General features: G+C 41.7%; 1 protein-coding gene across 1 annotated transcript in view; it reads right to left on the bottom strand.

Annotated features, from left to right (window-relative positions):
• LOC147711799 (gamma-aminobutyric acid receptor subunit pi-like) overlaps positions 1-25,868 on the bottom strand; it is a 488,208-nt gene extending 462,340 nt beyond the window's left edge. Inside the window, exon 1 of the mRNA XM_086920240.1 lies at positions 25,788-25,868. Coding sequence (XP_086776366.1) covers positions 25,788-25,840 — 53 coding nt within the window. The 5' untranslated portion in view covers positions 25,841-25,868. The remainder of the gene's footprint in view (positions 1-25,787) is intronic.
• Between the last annotated feature and the right edge of the window lie 1,426 nt (positions 25,869-27,294).

Consider the following 27,294-nt stretch of genomic DNA (forward strand, 5'->3'; position numbering starts at 1 on the left):
TTGAACAAAACATTTGAGTTTCTCCCGCTCTAAGATTTTTCATCAAGAACCAATGGCTATACTGGGACCTCGTCGGACACGGATGTCCGACTTTCTGGAGCCCTCACAAGCTATACCCTGCTGCCTTGCTCGGCTTCCATGTTTCAGACTAAATCCAAAGGTAACATTTCTGACTGAGTCAAGTGCAGTTTCTATATCCGACCTGCACTCCATTGCGGTCAGCCTGAAATAACCCCTAGGTCTCAGTTCATCATGACCTGTTGACTTCAGTTGGCGCGTAATGCTTATTGGAGCTATTTTGTATTTTAAACTTCAAAGAATAACATCTGCATTTCCACTTATTGTATTTTTCTCTTTTTGTACTCAATTTTTTTTCTAAATTGGTTTGAGATTTTTCTTTTGTTGTATTTTGACTTTATTACGTTTTCGCTTCCTTATGAATACTTCACTCACTTCCTCTATCTAAGCCTGTGTGCTCTTTGCCATAGCTATAAGGAGATGAGTTTAGGTTAATTTAGTGACTTTACCACCTTAAGCACCAAGCACAATCTTTGTTAAACCTTTCAAGGACTGTTTGTTGTTTAAGGTGGGTTGCCTCTTTAACTCAATTTCTTACAATCTGTATCTGTCTTTCAGGACTATTTTCTGGGATGATCGTTCTGCAGTACAATCAGACCTAAACGTAGGCCACTCTCCTTTAGCCTATCAGACGTATTCTCGGTGTCCTGTGTAGCCAGAATATGAATATATTCATATTTGTGGCTGCCATGATAAAGAAACAATAGCTGTAACAATATCATTGGTTGCATTATGAACTTCACTGCTTTGTCAAATGTTTTCTGGACATCCACCACCAGAGTGTGTTATTGCCTATCCAACAATGCAACCCTAATTTATTAGCTATGCTTGGTAGTCAAAATGTATTTCTGCCTGTGTCTTTTTCTCATGCTTCTGATATTTTTGTTGAGAAGATAAAGGGGCACATACATCATTGTAAATACCAGTCCCAAAGGGGCAGATTCACAGACTGGTATTTTTACATTTGGGATGCATCAACTCAAAAGAAATCTTGCAATTTAGGTACTCGCAAATTTTGCGATTACCTAAATTGCAAATGCATTTAGGGAATAGCAAATAAAATTGCAAATGCATTTAGGGAATAGCAAATTGTGATGCATGATTAACTTTAAAATTACAAATTCGCAATTTGGGATCGCAAATTACCATCAATTTTAAGTCGATGGTAAATTGCAAAAACTTGCCCTAGGGGCATGTGTGTGCGCAACATTTGATCACATGCAAATTTCAGGGTGCATCAGGGTTGCCTTTTGGCCCCCTTGCAAGCTTAAAATTGCATGCGCAATTTGTGAGTACCTATTTGGTACTCGCAAAATGTGCATGCAATTCCCATTCATTCCTAAGGGGCTGAATGGGAAGCTTATTCCTTAATTACGAATCGCAAATTGAAATTCTCAATTCGCAACTAAGCAATATGTATGAATTGCTAATATTTTAGCAAAACCTACATGCAAAGGCAATTGCGATTCCATAATTGCGATTCCTTAACAATGGCAATTATGGAATCGCTAGGAGATAAAAAACACTCAAGCAAATCCCAGTGACCAAAAGTAATAAAAAATGTGTTAGAGCATTAAATGGGAAATTTATAAGTAATATGTTGCAAAATGTGAATAGGATTGTAAAACCACATTATATATACTAAAGTGACCAAATGTACAATACTTGAACTACCAAAGTGCAGGGAAGTGTACAAAATCATGAAATAACAATATCACAAAATATTTTCCTTGTTTTGTCTTCTAAGTAAAAGATATAAAAAAAACCCAAACTGGTAGATTTGTATTTCAGCAACAATTTCAACTAATCATCGATTAGGCTACCAAAGATACAGAAACACTAAAGGCATCATTTAGAGATTGTTGGAGCAGGAAAAACACCATAAACTAGCCTGGTTCCCACTCCATGAAACTTGAGGATTCCCTGCCTCATTTATAGGCGAGTGAAGAAAAGCCAGGTTTACTGCAGGGGAGACACAGCTGGATCCAGCGGCATAAACCTTTTATTTTTAAAGACCACTCTACTGTGCCAACAAGTGAGAGTGAAGCTCACTTTACCATATTTAGGATTGGGTTGTCATTACTAGATTTACCTATTCAGAACTGCCATGGGGAGGGGAACCAAACAATGACCACAACACGCAAGAAGAAAAACATTGCTGTTGTATTTTTTTTTATTGAGTAGAAACAAATGCCATCTTTGCATGAAATTTTTGTGTTAAAAACAAAAATAAATTCAAGTAGGTAAAGCAAACATTGTGCTTGCTCAACAAAATATAGTGCCTTCAGTACAGCCATTGGATCAGTGGCCCAAATGAAGATGCAGAGATCCCCACCTGCATAGAAAGGATCTCTAAATCTGGCAGGTGGTCCTCTGCGAGGGGAGCAGGGGCTGTATCCTCCCTGGATTAGCTCGAGTGATGGGTCACCTGCTATGTTCTCTATGCCCTGTATATGCTGAACAAGTCTATCATTATGAAGCATGAGTCCAACAAAGCTACTTGCAATCCTGGGGTATATTTAATTAATTATAAAGAACTACTAATTGTATAATATCAACATATCCAGCAAATCATCAGAGTTAGTTAGACCCAAAATATAAGTTCCAAATTTACATCTACATATACGGATGAAGTACAAATTCTATTAAACTGCGATTATATCTTATACGTTTTAAAAGGAGTCAGCTAGAATTGAAATGCTTGAAAATGCTCCAAAATATTGCATGTGACTAAGGGCCTGATTACGTTGCCGGTCGGACTATCGCACCATATTATGATGCGACCACCTTCACAGTGATCGCAGTGTTTATATTTTGTACTGTGGCGTGTGCTGTGGGCTGCAGCACCCGCCACAATACAAAATATACACATTTAAGTTATCCCTGCACTATGTGGCAGGCACCATTGCGGTGTCTGCCACCTGGTGCAGGGATGTTTGGGGGGGCACCATAGGTGTCCACCAGGCCCCATATCAGAGGGCCAGGTGGTATGGGGGGCCAGCTAGAGGCCCCCAAAGTCACTTTCCGCCTGCCATTTCATGGTGGGCTAATCACCATGAAAAGGGCAGGCGGAAAGGGACATTGTAGTCCCCACTGCAGTGCCTGAGCAGGCACCGCCCCTACTGTAGGGATTATTGTCTGTCCAATGGTCCGACTGGCTCCTAAAGCCTGTCAAAACTGCAGCAGACGTTCTCTCCACCAAATACCTCTGCCCGCCACATCGTAATGCGGTGGGCGTACCTGCAGGGGCCGATGGCTGTGGGACAGCCACCAACGGCCTGACGGTGGCAGTCCCTACACCATCATAATCAGGTCCAAAGATCAGAACTAATAGGAAAGTTGGTAAAGAATATAGAGGCATCTAATCTAATCTAGTTGATAAGGTAAAATGAGGCCTTGTTTAATTTCCCATGCCTTAGTTTACCTGTCAGAATAAATATTTTACACATCTGAGCAATGAATTGAGCAATAATCAGCTGTCTACAAAAAGATCTCAACACATAGCACTGTACTGCTGATTTGCAACCCAATTCATAAAGCAAAGGATTAAATAGTTGGATGTTGACTTTTATGGACCAACTCCTTTGTCTGAAGTACATTTCTGGCTGTTATGAAATTCACAAAGAATTGAAGAAGAACAACTTGAAACCTACAATAGTCTAATGGGGTAATTACAAGTTTGGCAATCCATAGGACCACCAAACCGGTGGTGGTGCGGCAGCTACCGTTGCACTGGCTGTCTGACCGACCTATTTTATGTTTGGCAGTTGGACCACCACAGGCCCGCTGCAACCACCAAGGAACTGCCATTCCCCTGTAGTGTTACAGCAGAGTGAGGCAGTAATACGCTGGTGGTGCCACTAAGGCACCACCAAGCATATAACAAGTTTCCTTTTATGCCTTTTCATGGCAATGAGCCTGCCATGAAAAGGCTAGCAGTGAAGGAACTAAGGACACCTCAGGCAAGGGGATGCATGCAAGGGGTCACATGGTGTGTCCCCTGTGTGTATGCACCCCCTTTCCTGCACAACATGGACTGCAGATTCACTGCTGTGCAGGAACAGGCTTTGGTGCTCCCATTTCTGTGCCTTTTTCAAGGACCGCCCACCAGACAACAAGAAAACTCGTAATATGGCAGGTTACCGGTTGTGGACTTTGGCGTTGTAGAAGCAGGGTGATGGCATGGCTACCCCGCTCCTACACCGCCAAATTTATAATCAGGCCCTTAGATTTCCAAGAGAGCTGCAATATGTTTATTTTATGCACAGATTACTTCCAAAAGAAAGAAAATGTAGCATTAGTAAATGATGCCTAAATGTGCAGAAGCATCGATAATTTCTTTTACTCCACTGCAAAATTATTTTTCCATGCGGAGAAACTCCTCTTATTCTCATGTTGAAAAATTGGGTGCCATCTGTTTTAAAATCCTGGAATAATACATCTATGTTAAATAATGGGCTTTCATTTTGTGTGAATATGCACACACCTCTGATTTGTTTAGTGTTCACTGCGATTGTGAATGCAGTTCCATTCAAATGCCTGTGTTCCTGCCCCAGCATTAACGAATAGGGAAAATCCACTGACTGTAAATTACCATAAATTCTGATTCTGTGAATTAAGATCCAAACTTTACTCCTACACATTGATTTTTGATTACCTAAGTTACACAAAATTCTTGTGAACCTGGCCATCCATATTCGTTCATTTTCACTTCACAAAAAAGTCAATAGAAAATAAAATACATCCCTTTTCTCTCACATATAATCAATGTGTATGTACTATTGTATATGCACCATGTCCCTCTTCTAAAGTGCTGTTATATGTACTAGGTATTGTAACCCTGGCAACACTGATAGCCAGGATATGAGCCCTGGTTCCATCATGCCATGCATTTCTGGCACAGAGCAAATTATAGTGATGTCCATTTCCAAGACAGATTAGATTAATTTATGTGTATGTGTTCCTGCCATCACATAATGGATTCCATCTGGATAGAAGTAGGTGAGTGGCCTGATTGAACGATTTTACACTCAGTAACTTATAAGGAGTTCAGAATTCTTGACTGCTCACACCTATAAACTGAAACAGGAAATGCTCCACAGGTCTTTTTACAGCAATGAAAAGTCCAAGCTTCTTCTACAAGTTCTGGTGGCAGTGCTACATTAAGCAGAAGTATGTAGTATGTTGGTCCATACATACATATAAAGATGTAGCCGAGGCAGATGTAGATGAATAAAGAAGTAGGTTTATTCAGCCATAGATAGATAACAGAAAGTATAACTCTGGAACAAGCAGCCCCACCAGGAGCAGCCTCCTAGCTGCAAAACCCATCTTTAACTGCCAACTCTCATACCCAGCACCCAAGCATTCCATACATGTCAATCACACCAACATTCTTACTTGGAACACTCACACTGGCTGTGCAGGTAGATGCAGTGAAATGCAGGAACATAAATATACAACTCAGAATACTACATTATCCTCTCCCTCACGAAAAGAAAAGAAAGAATAAACTATCAGCGAAGAGGAAAACTATAGACAATGAAATTACAATTGATGATAATAATCTGTAAACCCAGGGATGAAGTGGAAACCACACCACGAGAGGGAAAACAGACAAACAATATAAAGAAGGAAGAAAGAGGCAGTAAACACAAACACTGACACTATCCTCCTCCTTTGCTTTGCACGCGTGGGTTCGTATCCCACCCTCGTCGCCAAGAATAATGTAGTATGTTGGTCCATACATACATATAAAGATGTAGCCGAGGCAGACGTAGATGAATAAAGAAGTAGGTTTATTCGGCCATAGATAGATAACAGAAAGTATAACTCTGGAACAAGCAGCCCCACCAGGAGCAGCCTCCTAGCTGCTCAGCCCATCTTTAACTGCCAACTCTCATACCCAGCACCCAAGCATTCCATACATGTCAATCACACCAACATTCTTACTTGGAACACTCACACTGGCTGAGCAGCTAGATGCAGTGAAATGCAGGAACATAAATATACAACTCAGAATACTACAAAGTACTCTAATTATTAGGACCTTACACTAAAAACCACGATGGTGCACCCCATCTCAGCTCCCTCAGGCTTACAAATTCTGTCCCTGACATTCGCAAGCAAGCTATCTGAATTTTAAAGAAATATCATCCCCAGCCATCACTTGGTCCAGGCCTCCTCTACACCCTGGTTCCTCTGAGTCAGGAGGGACACCTTCTAGAATGAGATAATTGCTACAGAAGTCTAGTCCAGCACATACAACCCACTTGCCAGTGCCCAGTGAACTCCCCCTCTTATCTTCAATACCATATGTCTAGTATTTGGAAGTAATAGCTGTAAGACTAAGGCCACTAAAGCTTGATAGACATATACCCTCAGACAGAAAAATGTATGCCTTGTAAAATACACTACAGTACAGTTCGGGCAAAATGTAATTCACATCATAAAACTGTTATACGGATAATAGGTAATGCAAATTTAAGATCTCCATTGGTGTTTCAGACAAAGTTCAAGAGAACTTAGGGGCCCATTAGCATGTCTGGCGGATCGCCACCGCCCGCATGGCAGTGGCGATCCGCCCGACATTTGTGCCCGCCCGCATGCCAATTCCCCCCCCATATTACTATGGCTGGAGGGACCTTGGCGGTCAGAAAGATCGTCCGCCGGTTTTCCTCCCGGTACGCAATCCGCCCGATTGCCTACTGAGCGGAAAAGCAGTTAGTATGGTGGCGGTGTCTGGTAGACACCCCCATCCATATTATGATGCATGTGGGGTTATGCCTGCACAGAAAGGCAGGCGGTTCTCGCCATTGGGGGCCTGTAGCAGGCCCCAGGGATTCTGGAGGGGGGACGGTGCACATGGGGGGTGCCTGCCACGTTCTGCATGGAACTGCACAACATGCCTTTTTGGCATTGCGGCGGTGCTGCCCGCCACAATGTCAAGAATGCAGGACTGGCAGGCGCATCCTAATGTCACCCACGGGACCCCCGCACCAATGGTGGCCGGTCCCATTCTACGAAAGGATAGCGGGCGGACATCCTAATGATGCCCTTTGTTTTGATTCCTTGTTGCAAGTAAAAAAGGAAAGGTTTAAATACATCATTTACAGTCGAAATATAATCCCTGCAGCACAAACTGCGGAAAACATTTACTCTAAAAAGGCATGCTATTATTTGGATGGTGAGGGATGAATATAAAATCCATTCCCCATTTTTGTACTTTATAACTGAGGAGGGACATTTTACATACACAGTTAACTTAATAGAGCTGTATTTATAGTAATATTAAAATTTTAAAAATGACCTACTTAAACAGAGTGCATACTGCTGTGCCTACTAAGTAGACCACAGCAAATTTCAACATGCCTGACGTTCAAACTTTCGGACCACTCTCTAGTTTCCTTTACATTAAGGTTAGGAATCACTCCAAAAAAGAGGCCAAGATGGCAGTTTTATAAATCTCTATTACAAGATACGGGTGACAGAAACCAGGGTTTTTATCGAGAAATTTTTGCAGTTTAATGTAAATACTGCCCCAATGTTTATGGTTTGGGAGGCATTCACAGCTACTTTTAGAGGCCAGACAATATCAAATAAGGCGAGAATAAGTAATCTATGGAAACAAACGATTCTGGAACTACAGACTGCTGTGGAGAAGACTAGGCAAAATGCAACCCTAACAAATATAGCAGAGCCCATGATAAGAGCAAAACAGCAAGAACTAGCTAGAGCCAAGAAGCAATTGAAGGATGTTTTTCTGGGATAGGAAATTACAGGAACTAAGGCCTACCAACAAAATCTTTAAGAGGAAACCCAGATTGGCAGATTCCTGGCTTTGTCCACGAAAAGTCAGAAAACCACTCAATTAATCAGCCAAGTTAAAAACCCATCTGCAGGCACGTTAGTAGATGACAAACAGGCAATTTCTGTGGTATTTCTTGCACATTTTAATCAAATATATGCAGAAACACAGGCGGTAGATGAGGCAAAATTGACAGATTATTTTAAATCAGTGGAGCTACCACAAGTTACAAAAAGTATGCCCAATGCTAAGGCTAGTGGAGTAGACAGGATCCAAGCAGAAGTGTATAAGGTATTTCAAGAAGAACTACTTCCCTCTTCTAACAAAATTCTTCAATCAAATAAAGGAGGGTATAGACATCCCAAAAAGTTTTAAAGAATCAGTGCTAGTATTTTTCCTTAAAAAAGATAAAGATCCCTGCGACCCCAACCCCTATCGTCCAATTAGTTTGTTGAATACGGACTACAAATTGCTTATGAAAATCTGGGCAAGAAGGATAGCCCCATATGCACAACAGGTGGTTCATACTGACCAAAATGTTTTTATTCCAGGATGGTTGATGGCATCTAATACGTATTTTCTAAGACAAGCCATTGATTATTTCTCCACTAACAAGATTAATGGGGTGATTATGATGATGGATGCCGAGAAGGCTTTTGATTTAGTAGACTGGAGTGCTTTATTTTTCATTCTGGATAAGTTTGGTTTTCCGTTATAATTTCTACAGATGCTAAAAGAATTATATAGTTACGCGGAAGCCAAATGATCATCAGTGGATCAGAAGACGGTAAGGTAAATACCAACATGGCACACGGCAAGGATGTCCATTATCCCCTTTCTGTTTTCTTTGTTTATCGAACCCCTAGCTGTTAAAATTCGGTAGAGTTTAATGATCTTGCCTTCCATTGAGGGGATGGCAAAAATCAAGATATATGCGGATGATATTATTTTATATCTCATGGCAGGGGGTCTAATGTACAGAATGCACTCGATGAAATCCAGAAATTTACACAGATTGGGAGATATAAAGTGAATCAAGCAAAAACTGAAATTCTTACATTCAACTCGATCCCTTCGTATATTCTGGCTTCCGTTCAGCTAAGGCAACCGCATCCAGTTAGATATTTGGGGATACATGTTACGAACGATTTTGGGCAATTATTCTCCTTGAATAATAGCATGCTCACGAAAGTGAAATAATTATTAGATAAATAGTCTCTGCTTCACTTCACATTAATCGGATGGATTTCTATGGTTAAAATGTTGGTGCTCCCTTCGTTCTTGTTACTTTTTAGCAACCGCCCCTTGACAATCCAGAGCTCTTATTTTAAAGAGTTAGATCAAACGATTCAGAAATTTGTGTGGAATAATAAACACCACCGGGTTAAATTAGCTACATTACAATTGGATGTAACATCGGGAGGATTACCACTTCCACCTTTTCTAACTTATTATCTAGCTACCCTAACTAACTTATTTTCACAATTGGGTGAGGAATATTCAATTTTTGACAACTTCCTGTTCGTACATATGCCGAAGGAAAGTGCTATAAGACTTCCCATTTGTCTACGTCTGGCGAAACTTCCTAAAAAATCCAGATATAAGGTGATACTGGCATTAGCTGAAAGAGCTCAGCTTTTTTTTTATCACAAGATATTCCAGCATTTCATGCTTATACCCCTATTCAGGACTGTGCAGTAGGAGATCTTATATTGCCTAAAGGGCTTCACCAAGCATGGCAAGAACTAGGTTTCGGTCAGCTTGGGGATTTTTATAATCATGAGACATTATTTCCTTGGGATACTGTGTGATTGCAAGCTAGCACATTAACTGCTGCCCCACTTTGAGTTTTCTTCAGCTAGTTAATTTTCTCAAAAATAATTATTCAATGATGGGTAAGGCGGCACGTCAAATCGCCAGACAGTCGGCAAATAAAGTGGTGGGGGTAGGATGCTTGTATCGGCTATTACATCAAAAGGCCCATTACGAAGAGATTTTGACAAAAGAGCTCCGGAAAATTCACCTAGAGATGGGTTGAAAGTTTAATGTCGAAGAATGGCAACAGCTTAGTGAGCTATCAAAGCACTCAGAGGCGCTTATTTTAAGAGAATACATTTCTTGGTACAGAGCTAAGAATATCGACGTGTAAATATCAATGTACAGAAATATCGACTTAAAAATATCGCGGGATAGAAATATTGATGGAAAAAATATCGTGATCAAGAATATCGATTGTTAGGTAAGAAATATCAATTGCAAAAATATCAAAGTATTAAATATCGTTTACAAAAATATAGTTGTTAAAAATATCTAATTATTATTAATGTTATGTATTTTAGTATTTTGTATGAGAATTATTTGTAATTTTAGTATATGTGTTAAAATTTTAGAACTTAATATGTTTTTTTAAATACAATTTTGTGTTTTTAGTTCCTTAGCGGGTTGTCGGTTTATAGGGGAATAGGGTGGGAAGTAATTTATTTTACAGATTTTATTTATTATTTATAGTAGTTAATAAAAAAGAAAATTAATTTGGTTAGCAATTTAATGATATGAAATTTATTTAGTAATTTATATGTATTTATACTTGTATAGTTGTGATGTTATTGAGTTAAATGTGTACATTAATTTATTAACTATTGTTATATTTTTACTTCCCCTTATTGTATGGTTACTGCTTCTATTGACTGGGGTTTCATATTCCACGGTCATATAATTAACTGCTCTTAACTACATCATGGAGATGCGTGAAACTAGAAGCAGGGCAGCAGCAGGGGGGAAGAAACTAACAGGCACCCTGGATGATTTCATTGTCAGAACCCATATATTGATTGATGAAGGGATTTCACTGATGGAAAGAAGGGTTTCGCAGGACTTGGAGTATGCTAAGAGGTGTTCGATGGGTCATTTTGCAAATGTACGGAGCCCAAATAGAGGAGAGAATGATAAACTGCATTTAGAGGGGACAAGTATAGAGGTTTTGCAACCTCCCCTGGTAACACCTACTTCTATCCCCATTCCCTCAACTATACCACCGGCCGAGGCATCCACTAGTGTATTGATACACACAGCAGTGACCCCTAAAGACAAAAATGTGGTGACACAGGGGTTAAAGGAAGGGGCTATACCTAAAAAGAGGCCTGTTCAAAATACGCACACTAATGCAGCTGGAAAAGACGTATCATCAGATACAAGTAATGTACTTCCTGTTAATGTTAACGATACACAAGGAGATGATCCTCTACCCCCTAACATTGTACGTCTACCCATCCCGGATGACACCATCCTGGATGACTCGATGGCCGATTTAATTTCTAATACCTCTGGGAATGGCGCGGTTGAGGACAGCCTTAATGCTAGCAGGGCTAGAGAGAGTACTATGCTATATCTACTGGAAACTTCAATAAAAACTCTATTAACCCCAGTGATAGAACATTTGAAGGAGCTGGAGAAACAAATAAGGACTTGAAAAAAGACACAAAAACCCAGCTTGAGAATTTGGCTAAACAAGTACTTACTCCTAGTGTGCCCAAGCCCAAAGTTACTAAACCCGCACCAACACTGACAAAGAGTCTCCCAAATAATGCTTCTTTAAGTACAACCAACCCCGAAAAAGGAAAACTCCCTAATAACCAACCCTCAAAAAGTGTTCCAAAACCTAAAACCCCGGCTCCAACTGATAATGAGGCACCAATTCTACAAACTCCTAATTTATTACAGGACAAAGACCAACTACCTAAAAGGGAGGTGCGTAGAAGTATAAATTTACCCCCAAAAGCCTCACCGTATGTTGTGATTCTTACTGGAGTGCCTGAACTGGATCCACAATCAACTGAAAACAACGGGGCACTTGTAAATAAGATCATCCACTGGATGAATAATAATTACCTTCTCCCACCAGCCATCAGAAGTAACATTCTGATGGTTGAAAGGGTACCATGGGTTGGGTATAATAAAAAAAGGGTTCAGGGCGACTGTGTGGTAATAACTTTTGAGAACCCACACACCGCCGAATATATTACAATGAGGGCCCCAAGAAACAATGGTCTCTCGATAGTGGCCAGGGCATTATCTTATTTTTACCCTGATGGGGAACATCCGGATAATAGATGGAGTTGGACCAGGGATAACCGACACCAAAGAGGTGGAAATGGTGTGGACTTTGACAGGAATCAATATAATACACAATGGGGAGGAGGAATTGAAGACGGGTGGAATGTAGTGAAATATAGGGGGAGGACCCCTCACTTTCCCACGCAAAGGTATGACCTGGGTTTGTATGGTAACCAGCAATTTCCTCCGATCACTCCGTGTTATAACCGGTTTGACTGCCTGGAAATGGTGGATTGACTCCCTGAGTCAAAAGAGGTTCTTAAGGCGCCTACGCCTGTAAACCTGGGCTTGATTAATCTACCACGGTATGAGGTGACACACGAAATCCAAGCGGTGGCCGAGACAATACAAGGGGATCAGGGCGGTCAAGCTGGGGACATTGCAGAAGTGGTACCTACAGAAGAATTTTGTAAGGTGGTTTTTTGGAACGTTGCCGGTTTAAAACAAAAAATTCTTAATCCATCTTGGGATGACGTAATTTCCGGTGTAGGCATACTAGCCTTACAAGAAACATGGGCCACCGCACCGATCCATTTAAATGGTTACAAAACCTACTTTACTCCTGCGGTGGGGGTTCCCATGGTAGACACAAGGGTGGATTGATTACGTATATATCAAACCTGCTAGTTTATGATAAGATCTTCTTCTCTCCAGGATCCAGTTACTATCAGAAAATAGTGATAGATGTAAGGCAGGGTCCAAGGATCGTCCTCTTAAATTTTTGTAATAATTTTATAAGTAGCATGATTAAGGACGTACTCGCCACAATAACTGTGGACATACAGTCTGAAATTGATAAAAAAAGGGGCGAAGTAATGATAATGTGGGGGGGTGATTTTAATTGCACATTGTGTAAAAAGGGCCATAAGGGTATGTGTGGCCTGATGTTAGAACAGGACATTAATTTGACGCATTTTGAACATACCCTACTTGGTGATTCACTAAATGAGATGCTTTTTAATTTTGACTTTGGATTTATAAATGAGTTAGCCAACCATACAACGCCATTTGTACCAACTTTTGTGGGACGGGGGGCCTTACCTATTATTGATTTTAGTTTGTGTACAAATAGCTCTGCTGGAAGATTGATAAGCTCTAGCATAATGGATTTACCCTTGAGTGACCACCTCCCACAGGTATTAACAATGGAGAACCTATTCGTTCCATCCAATAACGTAGTAATTTCTAAGCATATGGCGCAGGATGTGAAGTTAGGTTCCCAAAATGGTTATACTCTTAAATGGAGTAAAGTGGTCCCGTATGATTTTTTGTCCAAATTGATGAGTAAGTGTCTGGATAGCTTTTCGATCTGTCTGAATGAACATGCGGAGAGTAATGAAATTTTACTTCATTTTAATATAATTGCTACTACAGTTAGGGAGGTTTTGTGGGTTACGAGAAAAAATTCCCTAAAGTCAAATAGGAAATGGTTTGACAAAACATGCACTAAAGCCTTAACAAAGCTTAGACACGCTATCCACAAAAGACCACGGGATGTAATTTTAATTAGAGAATTGAGGAGGGATTATAACACAGTACTGAAGGAGAGGAAGGACCTGATTAAAAAGGACGCTTGGGACGAATTATGCTTAGCGTCACAATCGAAAGATTCGGCCGCCTTTGGAGGGTCATAAACACTCCTCTCCTGTACGAGAAAAAAGCACGTATGGAGATCGCCGTCACAGAAGATGAGTGGGTGACTCATTTTTCCTCCCTCTATAGGGCAGTTGAATCAGTGCACGATACAGGTCATGACCCTATGCTAGATCCATCTAAAGCACTGGTTGTAACTTTACCTGAAGTTCTTGCGAGCCTGAAGGCGACTAAGGGGGGCAAGGCGGCTGGACCCGATGGCATACCAGCCGACCTTTATAAGGCCAATACTGATCTATGGGGGCCATTGCTAGTCCAGCTTTTTTTTTTTTTTTAAGTTCAAGTTTATTGAAACCAAAAACATAGCATAAATACAAAATGTAATACAGTCAATCAACGAGAGGCATAAGAGATATACAAATGAAATTTAAGGAGGTATAATAAAACGGAATCAATATTTTCAATCTCTTTTTATTTCGATTTACAAGTTCTGTGCTTATTTATTGCTTGCTGTCTATCACACATTGTTTTACATTCATTATTTGCATACAATATTATGTTTTATGAATTGTCATGCTCCATTCCCCCATTTATTTTGTTTTCTTTTTCCCTTCCTTGCTATTTCTTTTTCATGATTTAGCTAGTCCAGCTTTTTAACGTTGCCTTGGCAAAAGGTTTAATCCCTACCTGGTTTACATCAATTATAGTCCCGATATACAAGAAAGGCGATAGGCTGAACTGCACATGTTACAGGCCAATTTCTTTATTGGACTCCTCCATAAAAATTCTTGGGAGAGTGGTTTTATTTAAGTTGCAAAGCTGGGCAGAAGAAAATGGGGTGCTAAGTGATTTTCAATATGGGTTCCAAAGGGGTTTAGTGACCATAGAGCAAGGTTTAAATTTATTTATCCTGCAACAGAAGTATATAAGGGTCAAAAAACAACGCCTATACCTCACTTTTGTTGACTTATCGTCAGCCTTTGACTGCGTGTCACACAATAAACTGTGGGCAATTATGACTGAATTGGGGGTAGACAATGCTATTATATGCTTCTTGAGAGACTTATACTCCGGGGCTACTGCAACTGTCCGGTATGGGAAAGAGGGAGAATGTAGCAGACACTTTGGGATTGGTCGTGGTGTACGCCAAGGGTGCGTCTTAGCACCTTTTCTATTCTTGCTATATACAAATGGTTTGGAGCGTCGCCTCGTGCAGGAGGGCAGGGACATGCCTATGGTGTGGGGGAAGGCCTGTCCCTGCCCTGCTGTACGCTGACGACGCAGTCCTGATGGCACGCACCCCAATGGCACTTCAAACTTTGGTTACATCTTTTAATAGCTTCATGCTTAGCTTGGACTTGAAAATTAACTGCTCCAAAACACTGTCTATGTATTGTGGGACAAGAACAACCAGGCATTTGAATCCAATTTTTATAAATTCCAATCCTTTAGAGAAGACCGCTACTTTCCCATACCTGGGCATTTTGTTTCACGAAAGTGGTTCATGGACGTCTGCAATTAATGCTAGAACCCTGCTATTTTCCAAAACTATCATGGCCTTACAATGTTTCATGAAAAAGCTAGGAAAGAAACCCAAAAAGGAAATTTTAACTATCTATAATGCTACTTGTATATCTGTAGCTACTTATGGCTCAGGATTGTGGGGCTACTCGAATGTTAGTTCAATTCAAATCATGGAAAATAAGTTTCTACGCCACATTTTGTCCGTACCTGAGAGCACTGCGACCCATATATGTCATGCTGAGCTGGGCGTGGTGTTTGTTACTGATATAATTATGATTCAGCCAATTCTACTCTGGCACAGGGTTTGGACAAATGAAGAATGCGTGGTTAACCGGGCTATTTTAAAGGACATTCTTGTACTGGACAATATTAACAACTTCAAATGGATATGTTATGTCAGAAACTTTCTTAAAGAATTAAGTTGTGCCCAATACTTTGAGGACCCGCTATCAATGGCACATATATCAAGAAAAGGTTTGAAAAATCTGTGCATTGCTCACCTCAGGGTCAAAAGACAAACGGAGGAAGTAAAAAAAAAGACGGTTTCTGCTCACCAAGTGATTATAAATGGAGATAAATTACAGCCATACTTGTCACTATATATGTCCAATCATGAACGTTTCCTTTTAACCCGGTTCAGACTTAACATTCTATTTAGGCTATTATCTATTCCTGTGATGAATTGTTGGACGAAAGAACTATGTCCTTGCCCATGTGATGATGTTTCCCCACAATCTGATATCCATATTTTATTCTTTTGTAAATGTTATCTACTTTATCGAAGAAAACTTATCATTCCCATACTCAAAGAGTTAAATGTATATAGATGCCGCTTAGCGTTTTTAGAGTGTCAGAAAATGGAAACTGTTTTTATGGTAGCATCCCTTGCTGAATTTTTTAAATCAGTTTTTAAGTGTCGTAAATCAATCCAAATCAACTAATTCTTTTCATGCTGTATATATGCATTTTTTTGGGGTGTCTTTTTATGTGTTTCTATTATTTTTTCTTTAAATGATCATCTGACCTATGTAAATTGTACCTTTTCATGCTACTTTTATGGTTATTCTTTGTTTTTAACCGAATAAAGTACTTTTGAATCTTGAATCTTGAACTATTGTTAGATAATTAGTTGATAATTAATTTAATATTACTTGATTATGGTAATTGTTTAATGAATTTTAGGTGTGTGTTGTCTATAGTTGTAAATGGTGGGAAGTAATTTATTTTTCATTGATGAATTATTAATTATTTGCTAATTTGTATTAATTAATTAGTAATTATTAATTGTGATTGTGTAATTAGTTTTAGGTGTGTGCTATGAAAATGATAGTGTTAAACAAGGTGGTCTATTCCGATTTGGGAAAAACCGCTCCGAATAGCCATTCGGAGTGTTTTTCCCATACGAATCGTACCCTGCAACGTCACCCATACGTACAACGAAGTACAATTCGTACCAGGAGCAGGACTCCGTACGACTCGTACAAAGACCGTACGACTCGAATCTCCGCATGAATCTCCCTCGGAATCGGCTGTACGCACATCTGTACGGTTCGCGGCTGCTTTTTCCGACCCGGCAAGTACGATTTGTGTCGGGTACGCACCGTACGACCCTTTTTGTACGGTAGCTGAAAACAGCCGTAAAAGCAGAGTTCGCCCCGAAACAGGTACGGAACGGCCCCCCTGGGTATGGTGCGTACACCCCATGAACGCAGGGGTATGGTACGTACCCCTGCGATCACGGGGTGTATGCACCGCACCCCGCGATCTAGGGGTGTACGCACTGTACCCCATGTTTGCTGGGTGTACGGTGCGTACACCCCAAGATCGCAGGGGTACGCACCGTACCCCTCCGCTATCCAACACTTTCCCTACTGTTGCACTCACTGGAGTGGTAATAGTAATTTTTACCCCTCCGCGATCCATAACTTTCCCTGCTGTTGCACTCACTGGAGTGGTAACAGTAATTTTTACCCCTTCACTATCCAACATTTTCCCTGCTATTGTGATTATTGTGGTGTGAAATGTATGGTTTTTTTTTAAAGTTTAATGTGTTAATTAATCATAGGATCATTTATTATATTTAAAATTATTGATATATGTATATATTTTATTTTTATATAATTTAACAATTTATAAATTAAATAAAGATAATAGTTAATAAAATGTATTTAAGTAAATATATGTATATGTACACATTTTTTGTGTTTATATTTTTTATTAAGTTTATTTGTCATATTTAGTTAAAATATATATTACATGTAATTTATTTTGTTAAAAATATTAAGTCATATATATTTTTTAAGTCGATAGTTTTTACATATATATTTTTTACTTCGATATTTTTGATTCAATATTATTGTACTTACCTGTTTAAGTATGGGGAGTCAATATTTTTGTAATTGATATTTTTACGTCGATATTTTTGTAAACTATATTTTTTACATCAATGTTTAAACAAGGAACCAAATTTCTTATCTAGATAATTAGCATAATACACACCCCAGAGATTGCATAAGATGTTGCAAACAAACTCAAGCCAATGCTTTAGATGTAACAAACAGGGTGATGGAGGAAGGGTGCACATATTTTATGCATGTAATAACTTACAGCAATTCTGGGAAGAGGTCTTTGCCAAGATTTCTCTATTTATGTCTTCTACAATCGATCCATCAGCTATGCTGGTTTTATTTGGTTCCTCGGGGGAGGTGAAATGGCGAACAAAATACCAGCAGTATTTTGTACTAATCTCCATAGCAGTCACTAGGTCACTTGTCCTCCAAAATTGGAGAACAAATAAGCAACCCAGGACGGATCACTGGCTTAACAAAATGGGCAGGACTTTCAGATTTGAGGAGGCCTATGCAAAACGTGTAGGAGCGACTGTAAGATTTAGAGCTATCTGGCAGAATTTCTCTACCTATGGTGTTGCGGAGGAAAGGAGATTATAAGAGCTGGGTGCTCTATAGGAGCCAATTTCTGCATTTTTATTAGCGGCTGTTAGCCATATTCGCACTTTCTATAATTCTTGATAGTTGATTTGCGAATTATGATAAAGGTATGGTTCAGATATTAGATAAAATTATCACTTTATTTAATAATAACTGCTGCTACCAGCACAATGCACTTTAGATAGTTTGTGACCTTCTTTGTCTGCTAGGACACCGACACACTGCACTTTCTATTGTTTTAGAGGTATATCTGCTGCTAGTCTTATAAGCACTTTAAATAGAATGTACTTCAGTTTGATGTAGCTATTCTAGATCATAGTTATCACTAACAAATAAGTACGGACATATGTATTTCTGAGAAATCACTGGGAGTAAGTTTGAGCATCGACCATAGTTTAATGCAGGTTACTGAGAACTATGTTATACACTCTTTATATTATATGTTTTATAGAGTGTTTTTATAGCTGTCATTAATTCAGATTTATCAATTTATCGTCATGGAATTTGGTGTTGTAATTAATTGAACAACTATTACTTGCACCTCTTGTTATCTATTCTGTGATGCCATGTAGTATGTCTGTTTGCTCTCGCCTGTTTGTTTTCCTGTTCTAATAAAAAAAATGCCTGACGTTCAAACCAAGATATGTGTTAATGTGGTAACGAATGGATTCCCTTACAAACATTTTCACACAAATAGCATATTTCCTTATACTCCCTTTCACAAATATAATATGTTACAGAAGGTGACACAGAGACCTATGCTAACCTTTGCTTGAATTTGAATTTAAAATACTTATAGAGCGCTGCGTTCACCGTGCAGTTTCTTGGCACTATGGAGACAAAATTTAGCAGAGGAGAGGCAATGGATACTGGTGCAATGAAGGGAGCAAAGAGGATAATTTAAAGGGGGAAGGCCTGATTGAACAAGAAGGTTTTGAGGTCTTTGCGGAAAAGAGAGTAGTGCTTGGCGGACCGTAGGTGGTCGGGGAGGGAGTTCCAAAAAGTGGGTGCCAAAATTGAGAAATTGGCCCCTCCCCACTTTTTGTGCTTGTAGCGGGGAACTTGCAGAAGTGATTGGGATGATGAGCGAAGCTCTCTGGCAGGGACATACTCCCTTATCAGAGAGGTAATGAAAGCGGGAGCAGAACCCTGGCGCGCCTGGAAGACCATGCAGCCAGTTTTGAAAAGGGATCGCTCCCTGACAGGAAGCCAGTGTAGCGCCTTCAATAAAGGGGTTGAGTGATGGGAGCGGGGAAGGCCGTACACTAATCGGGCCGCCTGGTTTTGGACCATTTGGAGCTTCCGTAGGCTGTACGCCAGGATGCCGTTGTACAGGGCATTGGCGTAATCCAGCCGGGAGATCACCAAGGTGGACATAATCAGTTTAAGTGCCAGGGGAGAAAAGAAGCGGGAAACAGTGCGAATAGTACGGAGAGTGAGAAAGCAAGAAGAGACAACAGAACTAATTTGTGAGAGTAGAGTGAGATGATTATTCATTTTGATGCCTAAAGTCTTAACTGTGGAAGAAGGAGTAGGAGGGGGACCAAAGGAAGAGGGCCAAAATGAAGAGTTCCAGGGACTGGAAGAACCACCCGTGAGAACCAACTCAGTTTTATCCGGGTTCAGCTTCAGATGGTTGTGGTTCATCCAGTCCCTAATAAAAACCATAATAGTCTGAAAATTAGAGATAGAATAGGAAGAGGAAGAAAAGTTAAAAGATGAGCTGGAGGTCATCCGCGTAGTTGTATACGGTGACCTCCAGCTGCTGGAGTGCAAAGATTAGGGGATAGATATAAAGATTGAACAGTAGAGGAGAAAGAGAAGAACCCTGGGGAACACCACAAGTGACCTTAAGTGGGGTGGCCGTGAGATCCCCCAACCGGACCGCCTGGGTGCGGTCCCTCAGGAAGGACGATAGCCAGACCAGGGCTGAGCCCCCGATTCCTGCCGCTCTGACACGTGAAAGCAAGATGGAGTGGTCCACCGTGTCAAAAGCGGCGAAGAGATCGAGGAGCACCAGGGCCTGGTGTTTGTTTTGGTCCATGCCCTCCCTGAGGTTGTCCAGGACCGACACCACGACGGACTCAGTGGAGTGCCTAGGACAGAAGCCTGCCTGATGAGACGCCAGGCCCCCATTTGCTTCTACATGGGCGCTGAGTACCGATGTTACATGGCGCTCAAGCACCTTGCCCAAATAGGGCAGCAGTGAAATGGGGTGATAGTTGGCTGGGGCGGAGGGATCCGCACCGGGCTTCTTCAGAATAGGCACTATTGTAGCTGATTTAAGTGCTGGGATCACAACCCCCTGAGCAAGGGAACTGTTAAGAAAAGTGATCGGGGGCTGGGTGCAAACAGAATAAATCTGTTGAAGAATACGTGCCGGGCAGATGTCTGCCGGGGAGCCTGATTTTACCTTAGGGAGTATTGCCAAGAATACTTCTTCAGTAAGAGGGGGGATCGAAGAAAGACAGCACTGGACAGTGGGAGGGAAGGGTTCAACAAAAGTAGGAGAGGGGGTGGAATATTCGCCTTGATGTTAGTAATTTTTTCCAAGAAATACGAATTTAACGAATCACATAGGGACTGGGTGGGAGGAGGTTTAAGTGTAGCCCTGTCAGAGTAGGCTAGGTCGTTAATTATTGTAAAGATCTCCCTAGATTTATTCTCTGCCACCAGAATTTTTGCTGAGAAATAGGCCGTTTTAGCACCTAGTATGGCTTTTTTGTAGTCGCTTAATAGTGTGGAGTAGTGAATTTTTAATAAAGGACAATAGTCCCTTCTCCATTGCCTCTCAGCCCGCCGGAGGGTCAGCTTTTTTTCCTTCAGGTCTTCACTGAACCACCGATTTGACTCCTTAGGTCGTCGAGTTGAAATCCGACGTCGGGGGGCTACCGAATCGCAGCCTCCAGCGAGCCAGGTGTTGATGGCGGTGGCTTGAGATGAAGAGGATAAGCCCGCCAGATTAGATGAAGAGTTCAGGAGCGAGGAAGACAACGAAGGGAAATCGACACGGTTCCAGTTCCGCGCCCAGGTGTTTTTGGCAAGCGGGACCTTGGTTACAGGGTTGAGGTGGAGGGAGAAGGAGATTAGGGCATGATCTGACCAGGGACATGGGGACACAGACATGGAGGAAACGGAAATATTGAGAGACCAAACCTGTTCTAACATATGACCGTGTATGTGTGTCGGGACATGTATGTGAGGGACAAAATTCAGGGATTGAAGTGATTCTGTAAACTGTTTGGAGGAAGTACACTCAAGGGGGTCCGTGGGCCAATAGTTGAAATCGCCTAACACTAGGACTGAAGCGAAATTGACCGCCAAGGTGGCCAGTAAGTCCTGAAGGGCTGGCATGAACAAGGGTGAAGACTGGGGCGGACGATACATTAGGAGACAAGTAAGCGGGGGAGAGAATGTAAGAGAGCGAACCACAAGATGCTCAGTGGGGGTAATAAGGGGGGAAGGAAGAAGTTGAAAATTGTACTCAGACCGGGCAATAAGAGCCACAACGCCCCCTGTCTTGCCCACGGGGCGGTCTGCGCGGAGGGCCACGTAAGAAGGGGGAAGAGCAGCCAGGAGAGAGGGCAGAGAGGACTCACAGAACCAGGTTTCGGTTAAAAATAGTATGTCAGGCTTGTGAGAGTCAAGCAGAACAAACAGCTTGTGATAGTGTTTAGCCGCTGACCTGGTGTTGAGCAGGATGATAGATAGAGGAGGAGGGGAAGATAAAGAACCAGAATAAGAGGAGAGCGGCGTCGTGGGGACCGACAGAGAAGGAGAAGACTGAGGAGATGATGAAGCAAGACCAAGAGAGGAAATATGGCTAATGAGGGAATCAGATAAAGACCAATGGCCCTGTATAGCTTTTAGGTCCTCAGACGAATACGAGATAGAAAGGGCATGAGGACGCGCCCCAAGCCCCGACCGGCCGCGGACGGGCGCAGACGGGCTTGACTTAGGCTCGACTTCGGCGCGCCTTTGTCGCGCCCGCTGCGCTCGTCCGCTGCGATTCCTCATTAGGGGCGTTTAAATAGGGGCGGAGCGCGGGGGTGTGGCGCCAAGCTAGGTCGCCTGACCAGCCCAATGTAAAATGGCGCCCGCACACCACCGAGTCCTGAAAAAATAAGGAAAGTTAATTGTCCTGTTGATTTTCAGCAAGGTTAAAACATAGGTATAACAGTTAAAAATTCAGTGCCACTGCTCTCAATCAGCAGGTCGCTGCTATCACACTCAGGAAATCAATGCTGCTCCTGACTGCAGACGCGAACCCTCTGCCACCGGGGTCGCCTGCCTCCAACAGCGAGCAATGCGCAGCCACTCCTAAATAGTGGCGGAGCGCGGGGGTGTGGCGCCAAGCTAGGTCGCCTGACCAGCCCAATGTAAAATGGCGCCCGCACACCACCGAGTCCTGAAAAAATAAGGAAAGTTAATTGTCCTGTTGATTTTCAGCAAGGTTAAAACATAGGTATAACAGTTAAAAATTCAGTGCCACTGCTCTCAATCAGCAGGTCGCTGCTATCACACTCAGGAAATCAATGCTGCTCCTGACTGCAGACGCGAACCCTCTGCCACCGGGGTCGCCTGCCTCCAACAGCGAGCAATGCGCAGCCACTCCTAAATAGGGGCGGAGCGCGGGGGTGTGGCGCCGAGCTAGGTCGCCTGACCAGCCCAATGTAAAATGGCGCCCGCACACCACCGAGTCCTGAAAAAATAAGGAAAGTTAATTGTCCTGTTGATTTTCAGCTTAGCTCACTTAGTCCTGTATAAGTTTTATTCTTTGAAGGAAAACCCACATAAGATATGTCGTTTTTAACTCTCCTAAATGATATTTGAATGAATGAAATATCCCTCACGGAACAGTTTCATTTCCTATAATAAACATGTCGAAGGGTTCGTCATTTCCTCTAAAAGGGATTACCGGTTTAAACGTGTTATTTAAATATTTCAATTTACTCCTAACAATTCAGACTTCGAAATTGGATTTTCTTTTCAATATAATCTCGAGTGCTAAAGACCGCATGTATTCCTTGGTTCTCAAGCAGGTGATAATATTCTATTCCTGTCAAGTATGGATATTTACTCGAGCGAAGCATCATCCATGTAAATTTGCCAAATTTAATGGTTCAGGAAAGTGAAATAACACAAGCTTTGAGCCAAAATGACATCACAGGGTTGACGCGTTGTCTCTCCCTTAGCCCCTCATAAACATTCTTTTTGCCCCTAAGCAACTAGGAGAATCGGAAAGAAGTGTATATTGTAGAAAGTAAACTCCCTCAATGACTCCTGAGACCTTGGGAAGTGCCATCTGTACAAAAGGCGTGCCAGTGGTGGCAGCTGGCGACATTTAATTGGCACCTTGTGAAACACTGGGATATTTCATGCGTCTCAGGCATGGTCGTGTTTGAAGTTTGACTTGGTTCATTTCACTTACATGACTACAGGAGATAATGAGCATGCAACAATTCACACATTGTGGGCATCTGAACAAAGACAAGAGGTAACATGTGCTGTTGTGTAATCCCCTGAGTCGTGCTTTTACCCTAAAATGGAAGCACAAAGACCAGATGCAGGTTCAATCAGAGGTTTCAGCTTTCATCGCTTATATGTACCCAATTATATGTAAAGCAAGGTGGGCTGCTCCAGGGAAGCGGTAGTGGGGTGGGCAGAGGAGGGGAGGGTCAAAGGAGGGGAGGGGCTTTTAAAAATAAGTTCACTTACCTGCCGGTCGGCCTCTCCATCCTCTTCCTGGCTTCTTTGAGAACAGGAAGCTCCCAGGCTCCCTAAGCCAATCACAAAGCGTTGTGATTGGTCTGAGGGCCGTAGTTTGGCACTCGGACAGGGAATGAGAGACTGGGCATGCGCATGACTGTTTGGCCAGCTCAAGATGGCTGGCCAAACAGTCACGGGCACTTAGAGGGTGCCATGGCCTGCCCAGCAAAACTGCCTCAGCCAGAAAAATAGAATGTTAATAACCTTGTTTTATTATCATTTTATTTTTTTCCTTTTTAGCAGCGCTGAAAGGCAGTGGGGCGACACGCCTCCATCTTAGAGGAGGAGCCGCCCGTGATGTAAAGTAACTGCAGTGGGCAAAAATATAAAAATGCTCACTTTCACAATTTCCAGCCCTAAGATTCCTCTGATATCCTGGCATAGAAAGAGTGACATGTACAGAAACTCCAATGCATACTGCAATGTTCACTTTGAGCAATAAGGTGGTCTTTCCTGAGTTATTAGTAGATAAAAGCCCTCACAAGATGCCAATTGGAAGTTCCTGAGTAAGCACAAACCCCTGCCTAGCAATGCAGCAGAGAGGTAAGACTGTGTCTAATGTGGGCCCAGACATTGGTTATGGTGTCAGGTGCCCATACTGACTTGACTCAGCAAGAAGACCATGGCTTGCGCATGTAATGGCTACTAAGCCTTCATAAATCCAACAGTGAAGGCTGAGGTCTTCGACTATCATCCTGTTTCACTCTTTCTGCAACAGTGGGCCACACAAAGCGCACTATGGATTCTGCTTAGTGGTAGTAGAACACAATGGGGATGTGAGCAGAGCAGGTAGGTCAAGTTTCAGCTTCTGAATGCTAAGTCCAGGCAGTGGAAGCCCACATTACATTATTAAAAGTGTTGTCTTTTAGTTGACCAGTTATGTGATTCTCTCCCTCCCCACCCAGTGCAACCAAACCCATCCCCCCACCCCCGCTTTCTCAATTTGCAATAATTGTATCTGCTCATGTTTACCTTAAAGATGCGTGAGGTCCCAATTCACAATCTGTCTTGCCATTAGTAAATGGAGATTCAGCAGCAACGTATGAGCAAGCCATACCTGCCCATAAAAAAATCTTTGTAGATCAACCCAACAAGATATTTAACCTGGAATAGGCATGTGTTTTCACCATCACCAGAGCACAGCATTCACCATTAATGTTTGGGCTTCTGAATCCGTTCCGAAACGATAACACGTTTTTTTAATGTGCTTAGCATCACATCTCGGCAGGAATCATAAAGTTGTTAAGGGGTAATACTATTTATGGGATTTCCAGACCAGCACTTCTGATTGATATCTTGAAATCACAGTTATAAGTGGCTTTGGAGTAAGTACATAAAGCACCCTGAGCATGCACACATGGCATTATAGATTCCCGAAAGTGTGCACGGCCTGGGATTTAAGATGAAAAGTCAATGGCAAATGTTCTTTATGATCCTATAAATGTAATTTCCCCTTCATTGGTAAAAGCCTTTTATCACAAACTTGCACTGAATATTAAAACGTACTTTTCTCGGATGAAATGTTTCTATGTTTTTCAGTTTCATCATTTCAAAAAAAGGACTGATAAATGCAATTTCATCACACCTATCTCTTTTAGTCAGCTGGGAATGTTACCAGTTTGTGGCTGTTCGAAAATAAGAAGCTTTAATAAAAGTGAAGACTAAACCTTGGCTGCTTTAGGTGTTAGAAACACAAAAGTAACCTGTGTAATAAAATCCAACAGAAGGTACTTAATTCTTTTTTCATTTACTATTGCATTTCTCGTGTTATTGAAGCATCCTGGCAAACGGCCTTAGCATACATATATAATAAAACGTTCAAGTGTTTTCAGTACAAATGTATAAGGTACGATTTGCAGGACACAGAAGTATATATAACGTTCTGCACTTACGTACATGAATTCCTATATGTTTACCACTGCCAGAACCGAAGCAGAAAAACTAATATTTCTTACCTGTACAATGAAAGGAAAAGCAGTACTTTGGATTTCCATCTCTTAACGGCCATTGTTGGAAAGGTCCCAAAGGGTGTATTTATTCCTAGAATGTGGGAAAAAAAAATTAGAGCGCATTAGTCAGTCTGAAAGGCAGAAAAACAAAGTGCACATGTAGACACAGTGCAAACTCTTTACGAATATGGTAATTTGTGTTAAGCCATTAAAGAATCTTTTAATTATTTGGTCAACCAATGCTCTCAGAGCCTATGACAGCGGTAAAGAAAGAAATCTAAAATAATGCCTTTGTGTTTATTCTGCATGATAGTGACTAGGCATGTGACTAGGCAAACAAACTAAATTTTGAATGCAATTGTGTCCACTGTTACTAAGAGTTGCTAGTTTTGATTTGTCCAGGTTCCTGTTAGGCCTATGTGCATCCCTGTCCTACCTGTGGAACTAGTAGAATTTCTGAGCGGATGCAGTTAAGAGAAATGAAGTCGTAGGGCCTACCACTGCACGCCTCACCCTGTGTCCAGGGTCGGGGGGATAATGCATAACAGACTATCTCAGTCCTGTGCTCTTCCATTTTCGTGGCCATGTGAATAGGGGTGTGGACAAGGGAGTGGAGCATGAACTGTGCATGCCTCATGCACGCCTCATCATACTCTGCTGTATGTAAGAGAATTACTTGACACTCTCCTTTGGTTGGCTATGATTGGCTGCTGAACCAGGGTGTGGTATTGTGCTCACCTGGTTCCAGCAATCATATGAGCGATCTTCACAGCTGAGAGCGAGCCACTTCTCTTCCTTGATTTCAAACCAACCTCAGGTGTAGATAATTACTATTTTGTCATTGGCGTCGCTCAGGCAAGACAAAACACATGTTTTCTGGATCAGTGTGGGACATCACCAGGACCAGCATAGGGCTGGCTGCAGTCTCATTCTAGTAATCCTTCCTGCTTTTTCCATTGATTCTACACGGATCCCCCATAAGTCTCAGTGCCTCTTCGACTGCGCATTCAAGGCCCCAACTCAAATTCGGTTGGAGTGAAATTACTGCATTGAATTTCTCGCCACCTGATTCTGAGAGGGTAGTCTTCCATACCTGGTTTTTCCATGTGTGGGAAAACTATACCCTATATTTCTAGCTGATAATTCTGCCGGGATGATTATATGAGGCATTGGCAACAGCCAAGTCTCATTCCCTGTTTTTGTTTTTAATAGAGGTGAGCATCCAATCCTTCTGTCTGCAAGAAATAAAACCATCCTCTTCCCTCCCATTCCTATTCCACCCCCACCCCAGGTCCCCGTTAATTTACCATCTGCCAGAGTGGGTAGTAAAGATGTGCATTAAACCCCCATGGAATTGGGAGTTCTGTGTGGCAGAAAAGTCAGTCCTACACAAGTGTTCCCTATTTCATGAGATTTATTTGTAATTGCACAGTGCTGGTTCGGGGTTACCTCGTGATAATGGTAAAAGCACATGCATATTTACCATTACCCCAGTATCGTGCAACTTGTAAGC

Source organism: Lissotriton vulgaris, chromosome 5 (assembly GCF_964263255.1).
Source record: "Lissotriton vulgaris chromosome 5, aLisVul1.2, whole genome shotgun sequence".
Classification (NCBI taxonomy): Eukaryota; Metazoa; Chordata; class Amphibia; order Caudata; family Salamandridae; genus Lissotriton; species Lissotriton vulgaris.